The sequence below is a fragment of the Meleagris gallopavo genome, chromosome 1 (genome assembly GCF_905368555.1).
Source record: "Meleagris gallopavo chromosome 1, MGAL_WU_HG_1.1, whole genome shotgun sequence".
Lineage (NCBI taxonomy): Eukaryota > Metazoa > Chordata > Aves > Galliformes > Phasianidae > Meleagris > Meleagris gallopavo.
The window spans coordinates 45,174,281-45,191,979 of record NC_139404.1 but is presented as its reverse complement, the minus strand read 5'-3'; the positions used below and the strand labels follow the sequence as shown (position 1 = coordinate 45,191,979).

Sequence of the window (17,699 nt, the reverse complement as noted above, 5' to 3'; positions counted from 1 at the left end):
AGTGATTGAATACTCTGTTGTGCGAATGTTTAAGTTTCTCACCATGGTCCACGTTCTGTTGTAGGACATGGGAAGAACAGAAGGCAGAGCATGCTTTTTTAAAGTGGGCGGTCCAGAGTCAAGCCCAAGCCTATCCTCTCAATCAAGGACTCGGATCTGAAGGCAGTGCTCTCTTCTGGTGGACTTGGAATCGCAGTTTGTCTACACTGTCCTCTTCACAGTGGAGTCTTTTTATTTCCAACCTGCAGATTATGTTTTTATATTTGTTGTCACAGTGTGACAATTTTTTGTACAGTTGGTTTTAAGGTCTCCTCTGCCACTAGAGCCAGTAGGTTACAGCTGTTGATGTAACTGTAGCTGCAATTTTTGTGCAGGACTGAGAAACACAGTGCATTATTTATTGCGGAATCATTGCTGCTAAATAACTACTGTCTGTATAGTTAACACAACAGTTCCATGCCTGAAGAAGTTGCAGTGGCTTTATAATATGTGAATGCATCTGTTTCTCTTCATAAAATGTTCTACTGCTGCGGGGTTTTTTTGTATTTCGTAAACTGCAGTGTTTCCTGGAATGTAAGCATAGCTTTGCTTGGCTATAGGTGAACCATCTTTAATGCTCTGAGTTCATGGCACTTAATTCCTTATTTAACATTGAAAGTATGTGTTGAAATAGTTGAAAAATTATAATGCATATTATGTTTTTGAAAAGCACACGGTGTGAAAGTTGATTCAAACAAGTGAAAAGTAACTGTTATTTGCTCTCAAATCCTATACTAGTTATTGATGAATTAGAGCATGGAGACTGGATGATATATTTTGTCAGGCTTACTCCAGCATAAGGTATTTGCACGTTGTTGTGCATATTGGGCCTGGCAGAAGCAATGACTTGCAGAAGCAATGACTTTTTTTACCTTGTTTTTAACTTAGGAATACAAATAGTAGAAAAAAAAGAAAAAAAAGAAAAAAAAAAAAAAAAAGATTCATACATGTTGGACCCTGACTTACTTTTAAAATTTTGAATCTTTTCATTACAGAGGAACGGGACGACTAATTACAAGAATATGGGAATAATGTGATGTTTTCCCACCTCGTTTCTCTCCCGTTTGTGCATTATTCACTTGAAATCAACTGGAAAGATGCAAAAGATGCAAGTTTGTACTTGATAAGAACTCACTATGCTAGAAAACTTTTAAAATGGGAACTTAGAGAGTTTTTCAGATCTTAGGTGTTATCTGTTTACCAGAGACAGTAAACATGTTACTACTATGCTTATGCATCTCAGTGAGTATCATAAGTACACCCTTGGTGATGGTTACAGTATTTTTAAGCATTTGTGTTCACCTTTATGAACCTATTTGTTTAGTGCATCTTAAAGAGACTGTAAATCTTTATTGGTATATTTTGAAATGGTCATGTAAATCTTTGGCTGGTATATCATGAAAATTGTCATAGGTAACTTAATTTTTCCTGACATTCACTGTAAAACATTCAGGGGTCCTACCATTTCTGTTCAGGAAATCTTGTAGTTTATTGTTATTTAACAGTATTAAGTGAATTTTTGTATATTTCATTTTAACTTTATTTGTGAATAGTGATCGTGGCATGTTTGGGGGTGTTTTATTAATATTTCATCGATACTGGTAAATTTGAATTGGGATTTTTTTTTTTTATTTTCTGAAAGAGAGGAATTCACGTGTAATGGTGACTGTTGGACCACTACTGCTTTTCAGCATTTGTAAACCGGTTTTACGTTAAATCTTGTAGACCTAACAAACTGCTGTTATTTCTAACTGACCGACCTGTATTAATATTGTACTTTTGAAAGTATAAATATTATGTGGAATTCTTTGGTTTTGTTTTGAAATTTATAATAACAAAGGCCCTGTGTTGTTAAAAATACAGACTAGTGAACTTGCAGTTCCTGGGGCGTTGTTGGAAACTTAGCTAGATCCATGTGCTTTGGGAGTCAGCGGTTTCACTTGAGCTGCTTACGAATTCTTGCAACAAAGAAGTGGCAGTGAAGGTGGCATGACTCACCTGCATTTGAGGCCGTTCAGGATCGTACCATAATCATGGTCCATAGTCTAATTACTAGCAGTCAAGTCCTGCATGTCACCTGGGTTCGTAAGTCTTGCCTAGCTCTAGGGAGGTGATACGTGTCTGGGATACATGGATTGGTCTCACTGATAGCAGTGGGAGCATCTTGTGTGTGTGTGTCAGGGGCAGATTTGGCACCAATGAGAAACCTTTGTCCTGAAATAGTTGTTAATATATTTTTTATAGTTGATACGGATCTGATCTAGATTTTATACTGATTAACTTTGTAGGAGATACGCTGTAGATGTGATGGTGTTGAAGGAAGAAGTATCTGAAAAACAGCTTTTTTTTTCTACAGAAGTAGTGATGATATAGAGTAAATGTTCATTGTGAATAAATGTGGGGTTTAGCATTTCTAGAACACAATAATATTTTCTAGGTCATAAAAGAACAACGATAATGTGATGCTAATGAGTAAAGGACTTAAAGGTTTAACTGGTAAAATGAAGTGCATTAACAAATTTGGAAAGGGATCAGCTGCAGCTAACAGAAGGAGGTGTCCATTTTAAGTAGGCAGTCAGGTTTGTTGTTACAGGTGAAAAGATATTCCATAAAATTAGAGCATTCTGCATATGTAGAGATTTTTCAAAGGACCTACAAGTGAATTGGTTTGCTTCGTTGGGAGGTAGCCTTAAGGAATGCAACTTGGCATCTGCAGTCAAGCCAGTTTTGTTGGAGTCTTTTTTTTTTTTTTTTGTGGTCCATAATTCCTGCATCAGCAGAGACAATTGTGTGGCAGATGCCTGTTTGGGGCAATAGTGAGTGAGTCTGAAGTCACTGGGCACTTCTCTGACATTGTTTTGGTGTAATTCAGCACTCTGTCACCTGTCTGACTGCATCAGGCACTACAGGCTTGGTTCCACTGTCGCTGGGAATGCAGGGAGTGCTGATCATTTGGGAAGAACCTCAGCCATGATGAGAACCAGGCAGATGCTCTGTAAAAGTAGTTGACTGTCAAGATTTGGTGCGTCGTCTTCTGCCTGAAGATGGGTGATCAGTTAAGGAGAAATGGCCTGCGAGTTGTCGCTGATCTAAAATAATCATCTGTAGAAGATACCCGTTGTATCCCTCTACCTGGAGGTAGAAAGGGTGAGGTGCGTGTGTAGGGGTGTGTAGGAAGAAGGTGGCTTTAGAGACCAGAAAGAAGCAGGTGGTAGGAGGTTGTGTGCTCATGGCAGGTGAGGGCTGAAGGGGAGAAAGGGTGGGTGGAGGATGGGGATTTACAGGCTGGGAAAGAGTGAGAAATGGAAGGGAACAACCCAGCTGCACGGCAATGCTCTAGTGAAACATGCATCTCAGCACAGCTGTGTTATTTTTGTGCTGCTTTACCACAGCATTAAGTAGCCAGAGTGTATCCCTGAATTGGGCAATAAAAGTTAAAATAAACAATTATTAAAGAATCAGCGTACTTTGTATCTGCAAATCATTTGAAAAGCTGCAAGGTAGCATTCTTGGGGCTGCTTGCTTGTTCGCGTGAGTTTTTCGATTCAATAAAAGCACATTGTTTCTGTTTTGCAGTGTTAAGATGGAATTAAGGTTAAGAATACATTCAGTTATTGAGGACAAAATATATGAAAGGCATGTTGTAAATATCCACAAGCTAAGTATTACAGAGCCAAGAAATACCCAGAATGCAAGTCAGACTTGAAAGAAGTCCAAACAAATTAGGGTATGGAAATGCAGAGCTGTAGCCTATGGCAACACTGAGAAAAATCACACCTTAGTTGGACAGCGTGTCCCGGATATGTTCATTTTGTCTGGTCACTGAAAGGCAGAGATTAAATTATTTTTTGTACCTTGTTCGTGCATTTCAGTTCCCTTTTTTCCCTTTTGTGATGTTTGGATCTTTATGAAACAAATGCAGGATCTTTATGAATTTAACTTCGGGCTTTCTTTCTACACTTTTTCCCTCCCCTTCCACAGACTGGACTGATAGAGATCTACTGTTGCTCTGTGGCCCACAAGGGTCAGCACTTGTATCTCACCAGCAACTAATTTAAAAGCTTGACATGAGAACAAACACAGGCTGTAAAACAGAATGGAAACACTGTACAGGTGTTTAGCTAATTAGCCCAGGTTTGATTTTGGAAAGTATGATAGACTAGGTAGATACATGGCCTTGCCTGTGCAGTTTAGTCACGGCGACCAATCTCTTGTTGTAGGCTGCTGTGGAAGTTTTTGTTGGCAGGACTGGGTTTAGAGTTCAGCTATTCCAGATTTTTTTAATCTTCCATGTTTTTCACTAGCCCGTACTGCCTTTCCCTCATTAACCAGGAAGATTGATGTCAGTGGAAAAGTGCATACATACATTTTTCCATTATTTTCACGTGCTCTCTGAAATGCCGTAACTCATTCAAGTCCTGTGATTTCTGAGCCAACTTAAGATGCGAATACGCACACGTGCACAGACTTACTGATGTAAATAGCTGCTCCATTTCTCATCCTGGCTGCATCCTCCAAAGTCAGTTAAGAAGCAGTCCTGCCGAAGCAGATTGCTTTTATGGTCCTCCTAATGAAATGCAAGTCTTGCTTGGCTCTCAGGCCATACCTCGAAACAATTTATTTCTCCTTCATTGTTGCAGTGGGATCTTCTTGCTGACGGAGATGCTGTGGGTTGCAAACCTGGGAGGATACACTTCTCTGTCCAACATGCTCTTGCAGAACACCTCCCTCCATGCCTCACACAGCAGTGCCAACGCTGCTCGCTCCTCCTCTTCACACCTCAAGCTCATTTTTTCAAAGGCTTAATTTTTTTTCCCACTTTTCCATGTCCTTTTCTTTAATCTGCAAAAGGTGGAAGCTGGCCTGGAGCTAGATTAGGAATAATTAAGGTTGCATTTATCCCTATGCACTTCCTGCAGAGTGATGGGAATCTCTCAGGAGAAGAAATTGCAGTCATACCTCCTAGAGACCTGTCCTGTAAGAAGCTGTTCACAGATACCCTGCTGGGCAGGCTGTGGCATTGCTTGCTCCAGAGCTGTTGCCTCAGGTTCATTCTCCTTTTCTCATTTAAATAAACGTATGTTCCTCTTCACTAATGCTGTCAATCTCTTTGCCCTCAAGAAATAGGCTTTTGCTCCATCTGTGTAGGCTGAGCACTTATGTATTAGTTGGAAAGAGCAGCTACAATTAAACTAAGGTGAACAGGGATTTCAAAAGTTGTAGCTTTGTAGAGGTATGCTTACATCTGAATGACCTGTGTATATCACAAAAGATGTGTAGACAACTTCAAGATGAGAAGGGATCAGTGATGCCTTTACATACAAAAACATCTGTACTTACTGTGCCTTTTCTAAATTTATTTGCTGGCCACGATAGCTTTAGAAGATGCTTCCTACAGGCACAGGATCACGCAGCCTCTCAATGCAGAAACTCAATGCCTGTTAAATCCCATTGCTTGTTTTAATGGCTGTCTCACCTTTAAACACTCATCTTGTTGATTGCTTCCAGGTTGGCAAGCATCTGCCCCATGGAACTACTTTTATTCAGACAAAACAAATTGTTGTATGTTGATGTAACGGACACATTTCCAATCTTTCTGTAGTTTATCACCCATCACTGTTTTCCCTGCCTTGGCAGTACTCCTTGGAAGACCTGGATGCATCCCCCAGTGCCACAGAATTGCAGGCTGAGAGTAGGGCTGGTGCTGTGTGTAGTTTCATTTCATGTTAGGCTTTTTTGAAAGAATAATTTTGTCTCATTAACAGTAAAACCTTGGAAGAAATAAAGCGATGAGAACCTGGATGCTTCGTCTTTCAAGAATCTCTTCTGTTACCTACTTTCTCCTCTCATTTTTAATCTGTTTCTTTTTCTCAGTGTGGTATTCAGTATCTTTATGGATTGAAAGACTAAATTTTCATGAATAACTGAGCAGTGAGAAGAGCTTCATCTTTATGCTTTGCTCACCCATTAGCTGTCTTGGTATATGTCAGGTGAGAGTACTGAAGTGGGCTTTTCTGCTTTTCTGAAATTGAGAAAAGAGAGTTGGCTCTGGAGTGTGAACAGCTGCCTCCATGTAACTTTCAGTTACTGCAAAATATTCCGCCTAGCTGCTGTTGAAAGGGGAATGTCTGATCTGCAAACCCTTGTGATGTAATCTGTGCTAGACCAGCCAACCCCATTACTTATATGCTGCCTTTTCTTCCAATCTACTCTGGTTTTAGTTAGTATAAAATCACCCTTCACACATACATGCTGCATCTTCTGGTTTTGGGATGGTTCCTCTCAGAGCTCTTAAAACACTGAATCAAGCAAATGACAGCGCTGCTGTTCTGTTCTTTTTCCTTACATCTTGCATCTAATTGCCCTGGTTATCAGCACTGGTGTTGCATGTAGATGCAGAGGTTTTTGATTCAGGTAATTATTCTGAGTGAAACTGAGGAGCCCCAGGAAAATTCCTGCTTACTCTTGCCAGAATTCCTCTGCCCCAAAAATGGCTTTTCAACATCAGAGCTGCAGTAATAAAATGTTTATTTAGCACCTTTCAGTTTGAAGGATCCAAAAGCACTTTACAATTAGCTACACACATCATCAATGAAATGCATCCAAGCAGAGAATCAGCAGACAACTCACTGCATAGGTTTCAAAACGCACAGACTTGCGACCAGCTGCTTGGCTAGGAAATAAGGCAAAGGCTCTACCGACCTGGAGCAAACGTGATTCTCATTTTGGTTTGGTTTCGGGAGGTCTCATCTGAAAGACCTAAGAAGCAAAACAGCATTCAACCCAATTTAGCCGCCTCAGAAAACGGGATGATTTGCATGAGCCCTGCCAAGATTAGTATCTGCGGTGCCAGGGAGTCTGGCCTCATCCTAACCTGGCATTTAGATGACTCAGCCATCACCTCAAGGCAGAGGACATACCTACTAAGTTCAGATTGCAAGTATATGGTAACACAGTGCTGCTTTTTTTCATCCGGAATTGAGATGTTTCTACATAAACACGCCAGATGTGCACAGTATAGTATGCCTCTTGACAAGCAGCAGACATTTGCAGTCCTCTAACTTCTTCAGCTGCGGGGGAAGGGGAAGTGCGACCCTCGAGCCTTTAGCAAGAAGGATCCTTCAGGGAAGTGGTAGAAGGCACTTGGCACGTCGAAACAAAGCACCGGGGAACTGGTGGGAGTGATCCTCACTGTTGGAGGACACAGACTACCTGCAGGCTTTCCAGCTGTAGCGCTGATGCTTCGTAAGACATATGGGCCAGATAGATTCTGAGCCACGTCTCCTTTCCGACAGAAGGACTTTCAGATGCTGGCGACGTCTCACGAGTACACACGGCCTGGTTCTTCCCTGCTGCAATTCCACAGAAGAATTCATGTGTAAATGTGGCTTTGTTACTCCCGAGCACATCTCCTGACTGTAACGTGTATTACATTTTTCACTTCAGCAAAGAAAAATTATAAGGCTATTTTTATACAACTTGAAAGCACTTAATACAAAGTTACATGAATACGCTGCATCGTATGGCCTATCCGTGGAGAAAATACTGACATCCTACCATAGGGCTGCTCAATACTAGTTTTGTCTTCCAACTTTTCATCTTAATACTAGAAAATATATAAATCATTTACATGACATTATGCAAAAGAAGGCACAGCCGGTTATAGTTTACACAAGCACAATGCGTAATAGGCAGAAAAAGGTATTAAAAAGAAGCTTCACATCCTTATTAGATACATTGTTGCAATCCATTACGGAAAAGTACTTCATCGACAACAGAAGTGTTCAACACTTGAGAGCTATGATATAAAAAAATTATAATTCATTTAATGCAAAACAGATTTATATATACTTTTATATATAAACACTGTTTAAAAACACTAACGTAATAAAAGTAGACTATCCATGTAATGAAAAGTGCAAACCAAAGTAATAGAGGGTTTCACGATGTCCTTCTCATGACACAGGAATAAACTAGCCCATAGGAATGAAGTGTTAAATCCACCAAACGTCCTTAACACGTGAGGCACCATCAGGATTTCTGGGCGTTCGGTGAAAGCAGTACTGGAGAAGAGGCTCCGTCCAGACTGGGGAGTGGCACTGGGATGTGACCATTTAGCAGAGTTGGAAACTGCAAAAGGCCAAAAGGGAAGAATTACTCTCTTATCTTGCAGTGCTCAGCCTCAAAGCACATGCCTTTCCCGCTAGCAGCCGACCCCAGATGTTTTCGAGAGCGCTGATTTCTGTACAGTAGGATGGATACCACATGCCTGCGTCAGACACCAGGAATGCAAAGCAAGGGATGAAACCTGAATCACTTCTAAAGTACATGGATGGGTAAGCCTATTATTGGCTGTACTTTATATGAAAGCTGACACACGGCAGCTGTAATCGCACTGGAAAAGTGAATATCATGGAGAAGTGGGTGCCCTCCGTTCCGTTTCCAAAAATCCTTCTCAGCCTACAGAACATTAATTACAACCCACGCTTTTCATCTGATTAAAGCCGCGCAGGGAAGATCCTAACAAAAGTGAAAGTCAGGGTGCAGTTTTAGGATCGAAAAAGCTCAACTGTGAGCACAGAACACTGGGAAAAGGACGCTCGAGCAGTTACGATTCATCTAAGAAACAGTCCAGTCGCTATGCCAGATCATTTAGTCCTTGAAGCAGAGTCTTCTGCCCAGTTTGTCCTACCAAACACTTTCTGAACTGCTGTGCAAAGAGTACTTACTCACCTCTTGCCCCCATGCCCCAGCCCATGCCCACGCCCTGCCTGCAGTCCACTGCCACGCGGGCGCTGACGCCTTCCTAACACGCCCAGGCCAGCAGCTGGGTGGGGCTGCGGCACCAGGCCCCCATTGCACAACATCAGCCCTGCTGTAATTAACTGTGCAACAGTGTGACTTCAAAGGGAAGACCTTCCAGGTAGGCCCGCGTATCGAGGCGATCTGTGTGAAAGGAGGCTGTGAGGGTGCATGGGCGCCGGTGTGCGGGAGCTGCTTTCAACTCGTAAGCATGGAACTAGAGCTTTCACCAGGTAATGAGCATCCACGAGCTCACCAAAGCAGGGACTGCACTACCCCCATAGGCTCATCCCAGGCTTGCTCTGTCGATGAATTCTATCCCCGGTCCTATAAAAACGCTAACACTGTAGACCTAGAGCCAGGGCTGAGCACGGTACTGCTGAGAAAGCAGCACAGGCCTGAAAGATGATGTACAGAGCCTGCTCCCACCTCCCTGTGAGTCAGCAGGCAAGGGGGTGAGGCAGGCAGTTGCAGAGCAGTGCTGGCCTCTGGCTGCCGGCAGCGTTTTGGCTCCTTTATCAGCAAGTAAATGTTCATTTCAACTCAGGTGAAAACCAAACAGCTCCGGGGCTCCGTGCTTTGCATCTGGAAGTGAAAGGACTGCCACTCAACCCAGTGCAGCTACCCCGAGGGTTCAGAGCACCCTCTGATGCTGGTGCCAGCCACAGCACTCAGGGCCTTCACTCCCAGACTTTCCCTGTGTTCTTCAGCTGCTCGGCTGACCGTGGGCTTCTTGTGCTTGCTGCCAATTAGCTGCTCAGCTTCGCTCCTCCTGTGACTCACTCAATCAACTGCAGCTGGAGCTGCTCAGGCCATGCCCGCCATCCCTTCCTCAGCCTCAGAGCACTGCCCCGGAGCTCCACAGCCATTGCTGTTTGCTTCATGCCTTTGATATTTATGACATCTCCGTAAAGCAGATTTCCACAATCCCAGTATCCATAAAAGTGGACAGTGCTGCTTTTCTCCTGGTAAATACAGAGAAGTGGTGCTCAGAGGGGTAAGCGACCCGTCTGCAGCCAATCTTCTTGAGAGAAAAGGATAAGCTGGGCCTTGCATAGTGAGGTGGTGTGGAACTGCTCTTGGTTTTCCCATGCTCTCCTGCTCTGCACTCTCTCCTCAGAGCTCTGAGGGCTCTCTTCTTCCTACCAGTGCACAGCACTTACTCTGTTTCCTTCATGCAATGTGTATGTTTCTACCTCAGAGTAGACACTGGCCAGGAGAGTCTGGCTGTGCTGCCAGTGCTCTAAAGGTGGTGCAGGCAAACACACTTCTCTTAAAAATGCTCATCAACTCCCATGTTTTCTCAAACCATTTGAAAAGCTCCAGACCAATATGAGATGTTCCCCTGACACAACTTCTACATGTGCTTCCAGAAGTGAAACCTGCGTGTTAGACAGACCTACCTGGAACAGAGTGTTGGGTCCCTGCAGCCTGGCAGGACTCAAAGGAGCAACGGGGCTGAGGCTGCTCCAGAAATGGATGCTGGACAGCAGCGGGCTCGGGGTCAGCAATAATCCACTTGGGGTCTGCAAGACAGAAAAGGTCAATATTCTGTCATATGTGGAGTGGTTTTACCTCTGCTGACTTTATAATACATAAGGAAAGAATAAGGAAATACTAAAGAAAACCTGGAGGTGTTCTTTCATACCTAGGTACAGCCACAGCGAGAGGATGTGAGGCTGAGCTGTGCTCCGTTCAGATCTGCAGGTGTGAAAATGTGCTCGATGCCAGTGCTGAGCCAAAGCTCACACCGTGATGGCCAGCGCTTGTACCTGTGAGCTGTGACACAGCCAAGTGCCAGTCAGAGCAAGCCACTGAACCTCTTCACATTTCCTTCATGCAAATAGAGCATATCACCATCAGACATGCATCAGAACTACTCGAGGAAACCTAAGTGCAGACAGCATAGGCTGGCCTCACGTTACATGTGGAAATTCATGTATCCTCATTTTCTGCCCTCGCACCACTATACAGCTGGTGCTGGATGTGAAAAACCTTCCTTATGATCTAAGCACAGCAAGTCTGAACTGGGGCAGCTCACTGCAGTGATGCTCAAGGAAGAGACAGCACCTGAGCCCATTTCCAGCCTATATTACAGCTGTCATGCCGAGATTTTACAGTTAGATGAACACAGCTGCTGTACAGTTTTTATTTAATTCTTTATATTGCAGGATGCTTCTTATCCACACTGGAAACAGACAGTTAAAGCCACACTGCTGCATAACCAAACATTAAAATAAACAGACCCAGGGCTACCCTATGAGGGTGCCATCTGCCTCTTCTGAGATGGGACAACCTGCCAAAAAAGCCATGTAATGGCATTCAGTTGGATGATGGCCATCAGTGCCATCATCCAACTGAAAGGGGTCACACGTGTACAGTCATACATGTCCAGCCTGCCAGGTTTGTGTTTTGTTGCCCTCTCTTTTTTATATATATTTTAATGAAAAAAATTAAAATGAGGTTTTGTTACTTTTATACAAGTGCGTTGTGTATTTTTTACTTGGCCCAAGACAATTCCTCTTCACTCAGCATCTCCCAGACAAGCCAAAAGGTTGGACACCTATAATTCCCTTCTATGACTTTCAGGGTAGGAAGTACTCTGATTCAGAGATGAATGAGAAAATGAAGTGTTCAAAGAAATGATTACAAAATGAGGAGAGAAATCGCTCTTTATCCTGAGTTCTGTGGCAGCAGTAGATTAAAGCAAGCCTGTAATAACTCACGCTGTCATTCTGTCTAGCTGGCATCTGATAGGATTTGTCAAATTTGCTGCCTACAAGCAAAACACTTACTGTGGTTATAGCATAGATAGAGGCTGTATGGGCCTGCCAATGCACCTCATCTTTGGTTTGCCACACTCCCGTTCTTCCTGCCATTCATCAAATCACTCAGAGGCTTTATGATGCACAAAATGACTGATAGCAGCCCACAGATTCCTCTTTCTTTGTGGCACAGCCCTGTATCTCGGTGACCTGCAGGTATGCCCGAGTCACAGTGGCTTTGCACAAACCTCTGCATCCTGCTGAAAGGCACAGGTAGAGCAAGCACCATGCTGGCTAAGCACATGTTCTGCTCCCCTGTCCCCATGAGGGCTCCAAGCTGAGCAGGCACAGCACGTGCCCTGGGCATCCCAGCTGTGTCATGCCTTCATGGGAAGGCCTGTGGGTCCCTCTGGGCACAGTTTGATCCCCGACAAACAACTGGTTGAACTGTCTCATTCAATGCCAGCGTTTGCACCAACTTTCTTTAATATTTTTTTTCCCCACCAGGATTTTTTTGATGAAATGGCCGCACAGAACAAAACTCACTGATGAACACACTGGATCATTTTCTGTTATGTGATTTTTTTCTCTTAACCTCTGAATAAACAGATTTTTTTCCACAGACTTGCTTAACAATCAGAACTGTACAGTGACATTACCACAGATATGTGATTAACTGGCAGTTATTTTATAGAGAACAGAAGAACCTACCAGTTATTCAGGTCTGTACTGAAAGGGAGCTCCACCAAGTACTTTCTGGACCTGCAAAACTTTGCAAATCAAAGCTGGCTTAAAAGCCTGTCGTAGACACCAATCAGAATCACAAAATTGTTTGAGTTGGAAGGGACTCTTAAGGGCCACCTGGTCCTACTCCCCTGCAGGGACACTTACAGCTGATCAGGGTCCTCAGAGCCCCTCCAGCCTGATCTTGGATGTCTTCAAGGATGGGACATCCACCAGATTTTTAACTTACTCCCTGTTTGAAACCTAGTATCACAATTTCAAGGGCTACAACACCTAACACAGAGCTCTGACCAAGCATCTCACGGTACCTATGCTCAGTTTCCAACCTACAAGAACCCCTGTCCTCCCTTTCTTTCATTCTCCCCACAACCACATGGAAACCCCAGGAGTGCAGTGCCACAAGGAACCCTCTCTCCTCACATCACTCTTCCACTGGCTGACAACACGTCCCGAGCGTTAAAACCCTTGGCCAAACTGAGAGAGAGCTGGCTATGGAAAGAGCATGTGAGGCTGGCCAGCCGTACCTGTGCAGTGAAGAAAGCTGGAGTCAGAGATCCCGAAGGAAGAGCAGGGCTGTTGAGGGCAATGGAACCGATATCGGTGCTGGAAAGAACCATAGGTGGGGCTGAGATTTCCAAGCCTTTGGGTTTCTTAGCCTTTGGGGGAAGAGATGGCGACTTCGCCTTGGAGCCCGAGGAGAGGTTCAGCGGCTCGAGGGAATCTGAGTCGTGGCAACTGGACTCAAAGAAGAGGCTCCTGTGCTCAGAGGGGAGGGGTGAGGTGGGAGACAGCGACGGCGACCTGGAGGAGGATGATGATGGAGATGAGATGCTGGCACTGTTGGGTAGCATTAAGGAGGAGATTTTGGCTGATACGGGTGAGTTGAGAAAAGCAGAGGCAACTGCTGTTTCGGAGGTGGAAGGCAATGACACCATGGGCCTCATGACTTGTTTGTCTGTTTTGTTTGTCACAAATCTTATAACAGTCCGCACTTCCTCGACCGGTGTGCTTCCTTCCGACTTCTCCTCCAGTTTTTCTGTTTTGATTGGCTTGTAAGCGTCTGGCTGGTTCTGCAGAGAGTTGATGGTGAAGGAGGAGTACAGGCCGGAGTGGATGTACTCATTGCGGCTTGTGCTCTTCAGTGCCGACAAGCTGTGCTTGTGCACATCCCTGCTCTCGGCGGCCATCTTACAGTCGCTGTCCTGCAGCAAAAGGCTCTCTCTGCTGATTTCCACGGCGTGTGGATCCATCTTTAAAATGTCAGGGAAGGACACAAACTTGTACACAAATTTTTGTCCAATCACCTTCTTGATGATGTTCTGCAAATACAAAAGCAGATGCTAGGAAGATCAGTATCACGGAGGCACTGAGTACTGCAAACACAAAGGGCAGAGGAGCATGGAGGCTTCCTCCAGCCGCTCAGGACCTTCAGAGAAACAAAGGGCAGTATTTCCTGAGATTTCAAGCGATCTCACTTTTCCTGGAGCCCCTGGTAGAGGCTTTGTCTGGAAGTCTCCTCTTAAAAACTCTCCCCAAACAGTGACCCTGTTGTGGGGCCCACGCCTGCAGCCCCTCCTGCTTGCACTCTACGAACAGACCTGCCTTATTGTACACAGGGAAATGTGAACATTTACATTATTCCTAAAATGCTATTTGTTTTTCATTCAGGCACAGATTCTCAGAACTGTTGAGAAAACACACATTCATTAAAAAAAAAAAAAAAAAGGAACGTAAGCATCCTCCCTATTTATATATGGACAGGGCTCAATTCTGGGTGCTTGCAGAGCCTGAACAACACCTTTCTTCTGCCACAAAAGCAGAGTTGATCTGGGGGGAGAGAGGCATGCAATTCTGTATTGGGTCATAGAATCACTAAGGTTGGAAAAGACCTCCAACACTATCCAGTCCAACTGTCCACTTACCACCAATATTTCCTCACTAATCATGTCCCTCAGTACCACATCTAAATGTTCCTTGGCTGGCACTTCATTCAGACACCTTGAATACAAAATGAATCTCAGGAAGAGATTTGCTCCACAGGTTAGAGCTTCAGCACAGAGAAAGTTTCTTCTCAAGTTTGCAGCACGGATGCATGGTGCAGGAGGAGAACCAACTTTGGCAAGCTCAGGCTGGAAGCACAGAGCTGTTCTCTCCCAAGCCGAGCTGAACACATGTTCTGCCCACCTGGCTGATCCCTCAGTGCCTATTTTTGCAGTCCTAAAGTTCAGGACATATATTTAGCCCATGGAATATGTCTGCATGAGCTTTAATTCCCATGGCTTTGGCCTTGGCCTAGATTTTTCTGTTAATTAGGTGAAACATTAGATGAATGCACTTCTTCCATACTGTTTCATTTATGTACTATATTTTCCATCATAAACACAGAACCTTCTAATTATTCACATATGAGAAGAAACATTCCAACTGGATTTTGATTTGTCTATTTCTTTTAATATATATATTTTAATTTAAAATAATCTCTCCTCTTAAGAGTTACTGTTCCACCAAGCACCAGAGCAACTTGTAGATGGATGCAGGCTTAAAACAGGGAACCACTGCTATAAAAGGCAGCCAAACGAGTTGAAGAGTTTATATATCCTCCATCATTATTAAACATATTTTCAGAAGGTCTCTCAGTGCAGCTCCTCTGTCTCCATGTGCCTGAAGCAAGCCTACTTAATGATGGCTGCAGATGAAAAGGATTCAAGTGCAGACCCCTTGAGCACTTTGCAGGCTTCTCTCAAATGAAGAGCCCCAGGAAATCTCCATCAGCATTTAAGAGAAAATAAGGACACAAATTAACTAACTGCCTCTCAAATGACGCTGTCACTTCAAGCATTTTTTGATGAACAATTGATGTGAAGGTTAAGGAGCAGCTTATTTTTACATCACTTTGGTGATCTGTCAGAATTATTCTGAGCTGCAGAAGATGGTTCCAACCAGGGAGGACTGCGACAGGCATTATGACAAGCAAGGCTCAGTTTCAAAGAACAAGGAGGTTTCCCGATACTGACTGCTTCTGCAGGCAGACTAGGCCTCTCAGTGGCAGGCCAGTGGGTGTACATGCTCCTCCAGCCCCTTTGTGCTATTGGTTGGATTTTCTAGGTATACCACCTGGCATCACACTGCTCTTTGAAGGCTCCGATGCCAGCTGGGTGCTGCTGCCTGATGGCTGCACTGGCCCACCAGTGTGTTGGGGAGCTCAGGCATATTTGCACCACAGCGCTTCGGGCTCTCTGCCCACAGTTCTCCAAAGACCAGTTCAGACCAGGTGGGCCCCACGTCCTCCAACCTGGAGGGATAGGGATTGTCTTTCTACACAGACGAGATGAGCTGGATGCCAAAGGCTTGGTGGCCTGGCTTCTCCTGCACCTGAAACCAAGCTTGTAGTGCAGTTGAAGGTTTTACATTGCCTTACGTCCATATCTCCCTTATCGAGTCATTTAGAGCTAAGGTGTAACTACCTATCAACATGACGTCAGGATTTTAGCAGCTTGGCTCAGATCTGTCAGCTCACAAGTATGCAGGAGCCACTTGGAGCATGAGCTGGAACTGAGACCTGCTTCCCAGCAGAACTTCAGACTGAGAAGGCCAAGGGACAAGAAGACACATTGGGACATTTTTTCTCCTCCCAGGGAAAGAACTATGATCAGGGTGCTTAAAATCCCCAAACCTGTGGCAGAATGGGATGAACTTGCCCTTAGACGCTGAAAGGACCCTGCTTGGGAAAGAAGGACCAAGATCTGTAGCAGCTGCACTTAGCTTCCACTTTAATGTGTGGCAAGTTCCAGAGCTCTGAGAGTACCCAGGGATGCCACACCCACAGCTATGAGTTCTCCATCCTGTCTTCCACTTGAATAGGATTCTACGAGAACCTGCAAGTGAAATAATTGCCTCCTCTTTCCAAATAGTAAAATTACTGTGACCTTTACAAAAACAAGGCAGGAGGAAATATTCACACTCCCATATCTGAAGAATGTAAGCTGGCAGAAGACAGCTGAGCTGAAATACTCCAAAACACAGGGCATCAGCATGTGCAGGCAGGCAGACTGTTAACATCACACTTCATGCCTTTATGCTTATCGTACTGCATATGTACATGCCAAATTCTGTAAAGTTTTTGACAGAGGCACAGGTATTACTAAATCATGCACCTGTTCTGACCTTTGGCAGAGCAAGGCTCTCAGCAGTTGGACATCTGCTATTCCTCACCCACCTCCACCAGGAACACAGACCACTCTCCTGCCAGGCGGCTTTGGCCAGGCTCCCTGCTCTCTCTGCTGCTGTTCACTGGGCTTCCCTTTCCCTCAAATCAAACATTAATTATTTGCCAGTTTTTTGTGGGTTTCTTGGGTTTTCTCCTCTATGCATTATCTCAGTGCCATATTCTTTACTCTCATCTTTCAGTAAAGACAGCATCAACTAACTATTTTTATGCTATTTCAGATAAACTATTACTTGACTTCCATCCACCACTCCCAAAAGAAGCTCTTTTCAATTCTCCAAAAAGGTATTTCCTAATGCTCCTTCAAATATTTCCTTAAGATCCCTCTCACCTCTACCACTACAAAACATACAGCTGGTAATCTAGTGCTATCATACTGCTATAGTTTCACTGCCATCTTCCATCTTTCTATGAATAAAACTCAAGACTCAAGTAGAATAATTTCTGCTCTCACTTTATATCCTGAAATTTTGGAAGCAGACCAAGCAAATGGACCTTTTCCCAAGAGAATTGTTCCACACTGCCACACATACTTGGGCATTAAATACCAGAACTGGTAACCAGGCTATGGGGTCTGACATGTTCTTACAGGCAAGGATGGAGGCCTGAGGGCACTTCAGAAGCTTCTGAGTACCTGAGAAGCACTGTCCCCTCTGCTGCATCAAGAACAAACAAGAACCCACGTTATTTATGTACTACACATTGTGCTGCCATCTATATCTAAATAAGAGAGCAGCCATTAACTGAAGTTAAAATGATTTATTCTGTTTTTAGAAGACAGACTGAATAGCAGTTGCTGAGTAAAGCCTGAAGGCACATGCTCTTCAGAGAAGACTCAAAAATATTGAATAGTTGCTTGTTGCAATGGTATACGATTGTGTAATTAAAGCAGCATAACTCATGCAAACATTATGCAGGGAACTATGACTTTTGCATTGCCTAACTTCTGATGTGACTTCCACAACTCTAATGACCTATTGATGTGGATATCTGGATGCATTTCCCTGGTTTTGTCCCTCAAAACTTCTATCATGTGGTGTCATCTTGAAATATTGATTGGGAGCTTTAGCAGTCTGGAAACCTCTATAGAGAATTCCAAAAAGTATCCATCATTTCAGTTATCG

The 17,699-nt window shown here is 44.0% G+C and overlaps 2 protein-coding genes across 3 annotated transcripts in view; one reads left to right on the top strand and one right to left on the bottom strand.

The window, feature by feature from the left end:
• CDK17 (cyclin dependent kinase 17) overlaps nucleotides 1-3,621 on the top strand; it is a 90,348-nt gene extending 86,727 nt beyond the window's left edge. For both annotated transcript variants that reach the window (XM_085223443.1, XM_085223436.1), the window contains one exon: nucleotides 65-3,621. In XM_085223443.1, the coding sequence (XP_085079569.1) occupies nucleotides 65-102 (38 nt within the window). In that variant the 3' untranslated portion in view covers nucleotides 103-3,621. The remainder of the gene's footprint in view (nucleotides 1-64) is intronic.
• A 2,929-nt stretch (nucleotides 3,622-6,550) lies between these two features.
• ELK3 (ETS transcription factor ELK3) overlaps nucleotides 6,551-17,699 on the bottom strand; it is a 33,427-nt gene continuing 22,278 nt past the window's right edge. The window contains exons 3-5 of the mRNA XM_085223450.1: nucleotides 12,875-13,669; nucleotides 10,245-10,367; nucleotides 6,551-8,169 (exon numbers count right to left, since the gene is read on the bottom strand). Coding sequence (XP_085079576.1) covers nucleotides 8,071-8,169; nucleotides 10,245-10,367; nucleotides 12,875-13,669 — 1,017 coding nt within the window. The 3' untranslated portion in view covers nucleotides 6,551-8,070. The remainder of the gene's footprint in view (nucleotides 8,170-10,244; nucleotides 10,368-12,874; nucleotides 13,670-17,699) is intronic.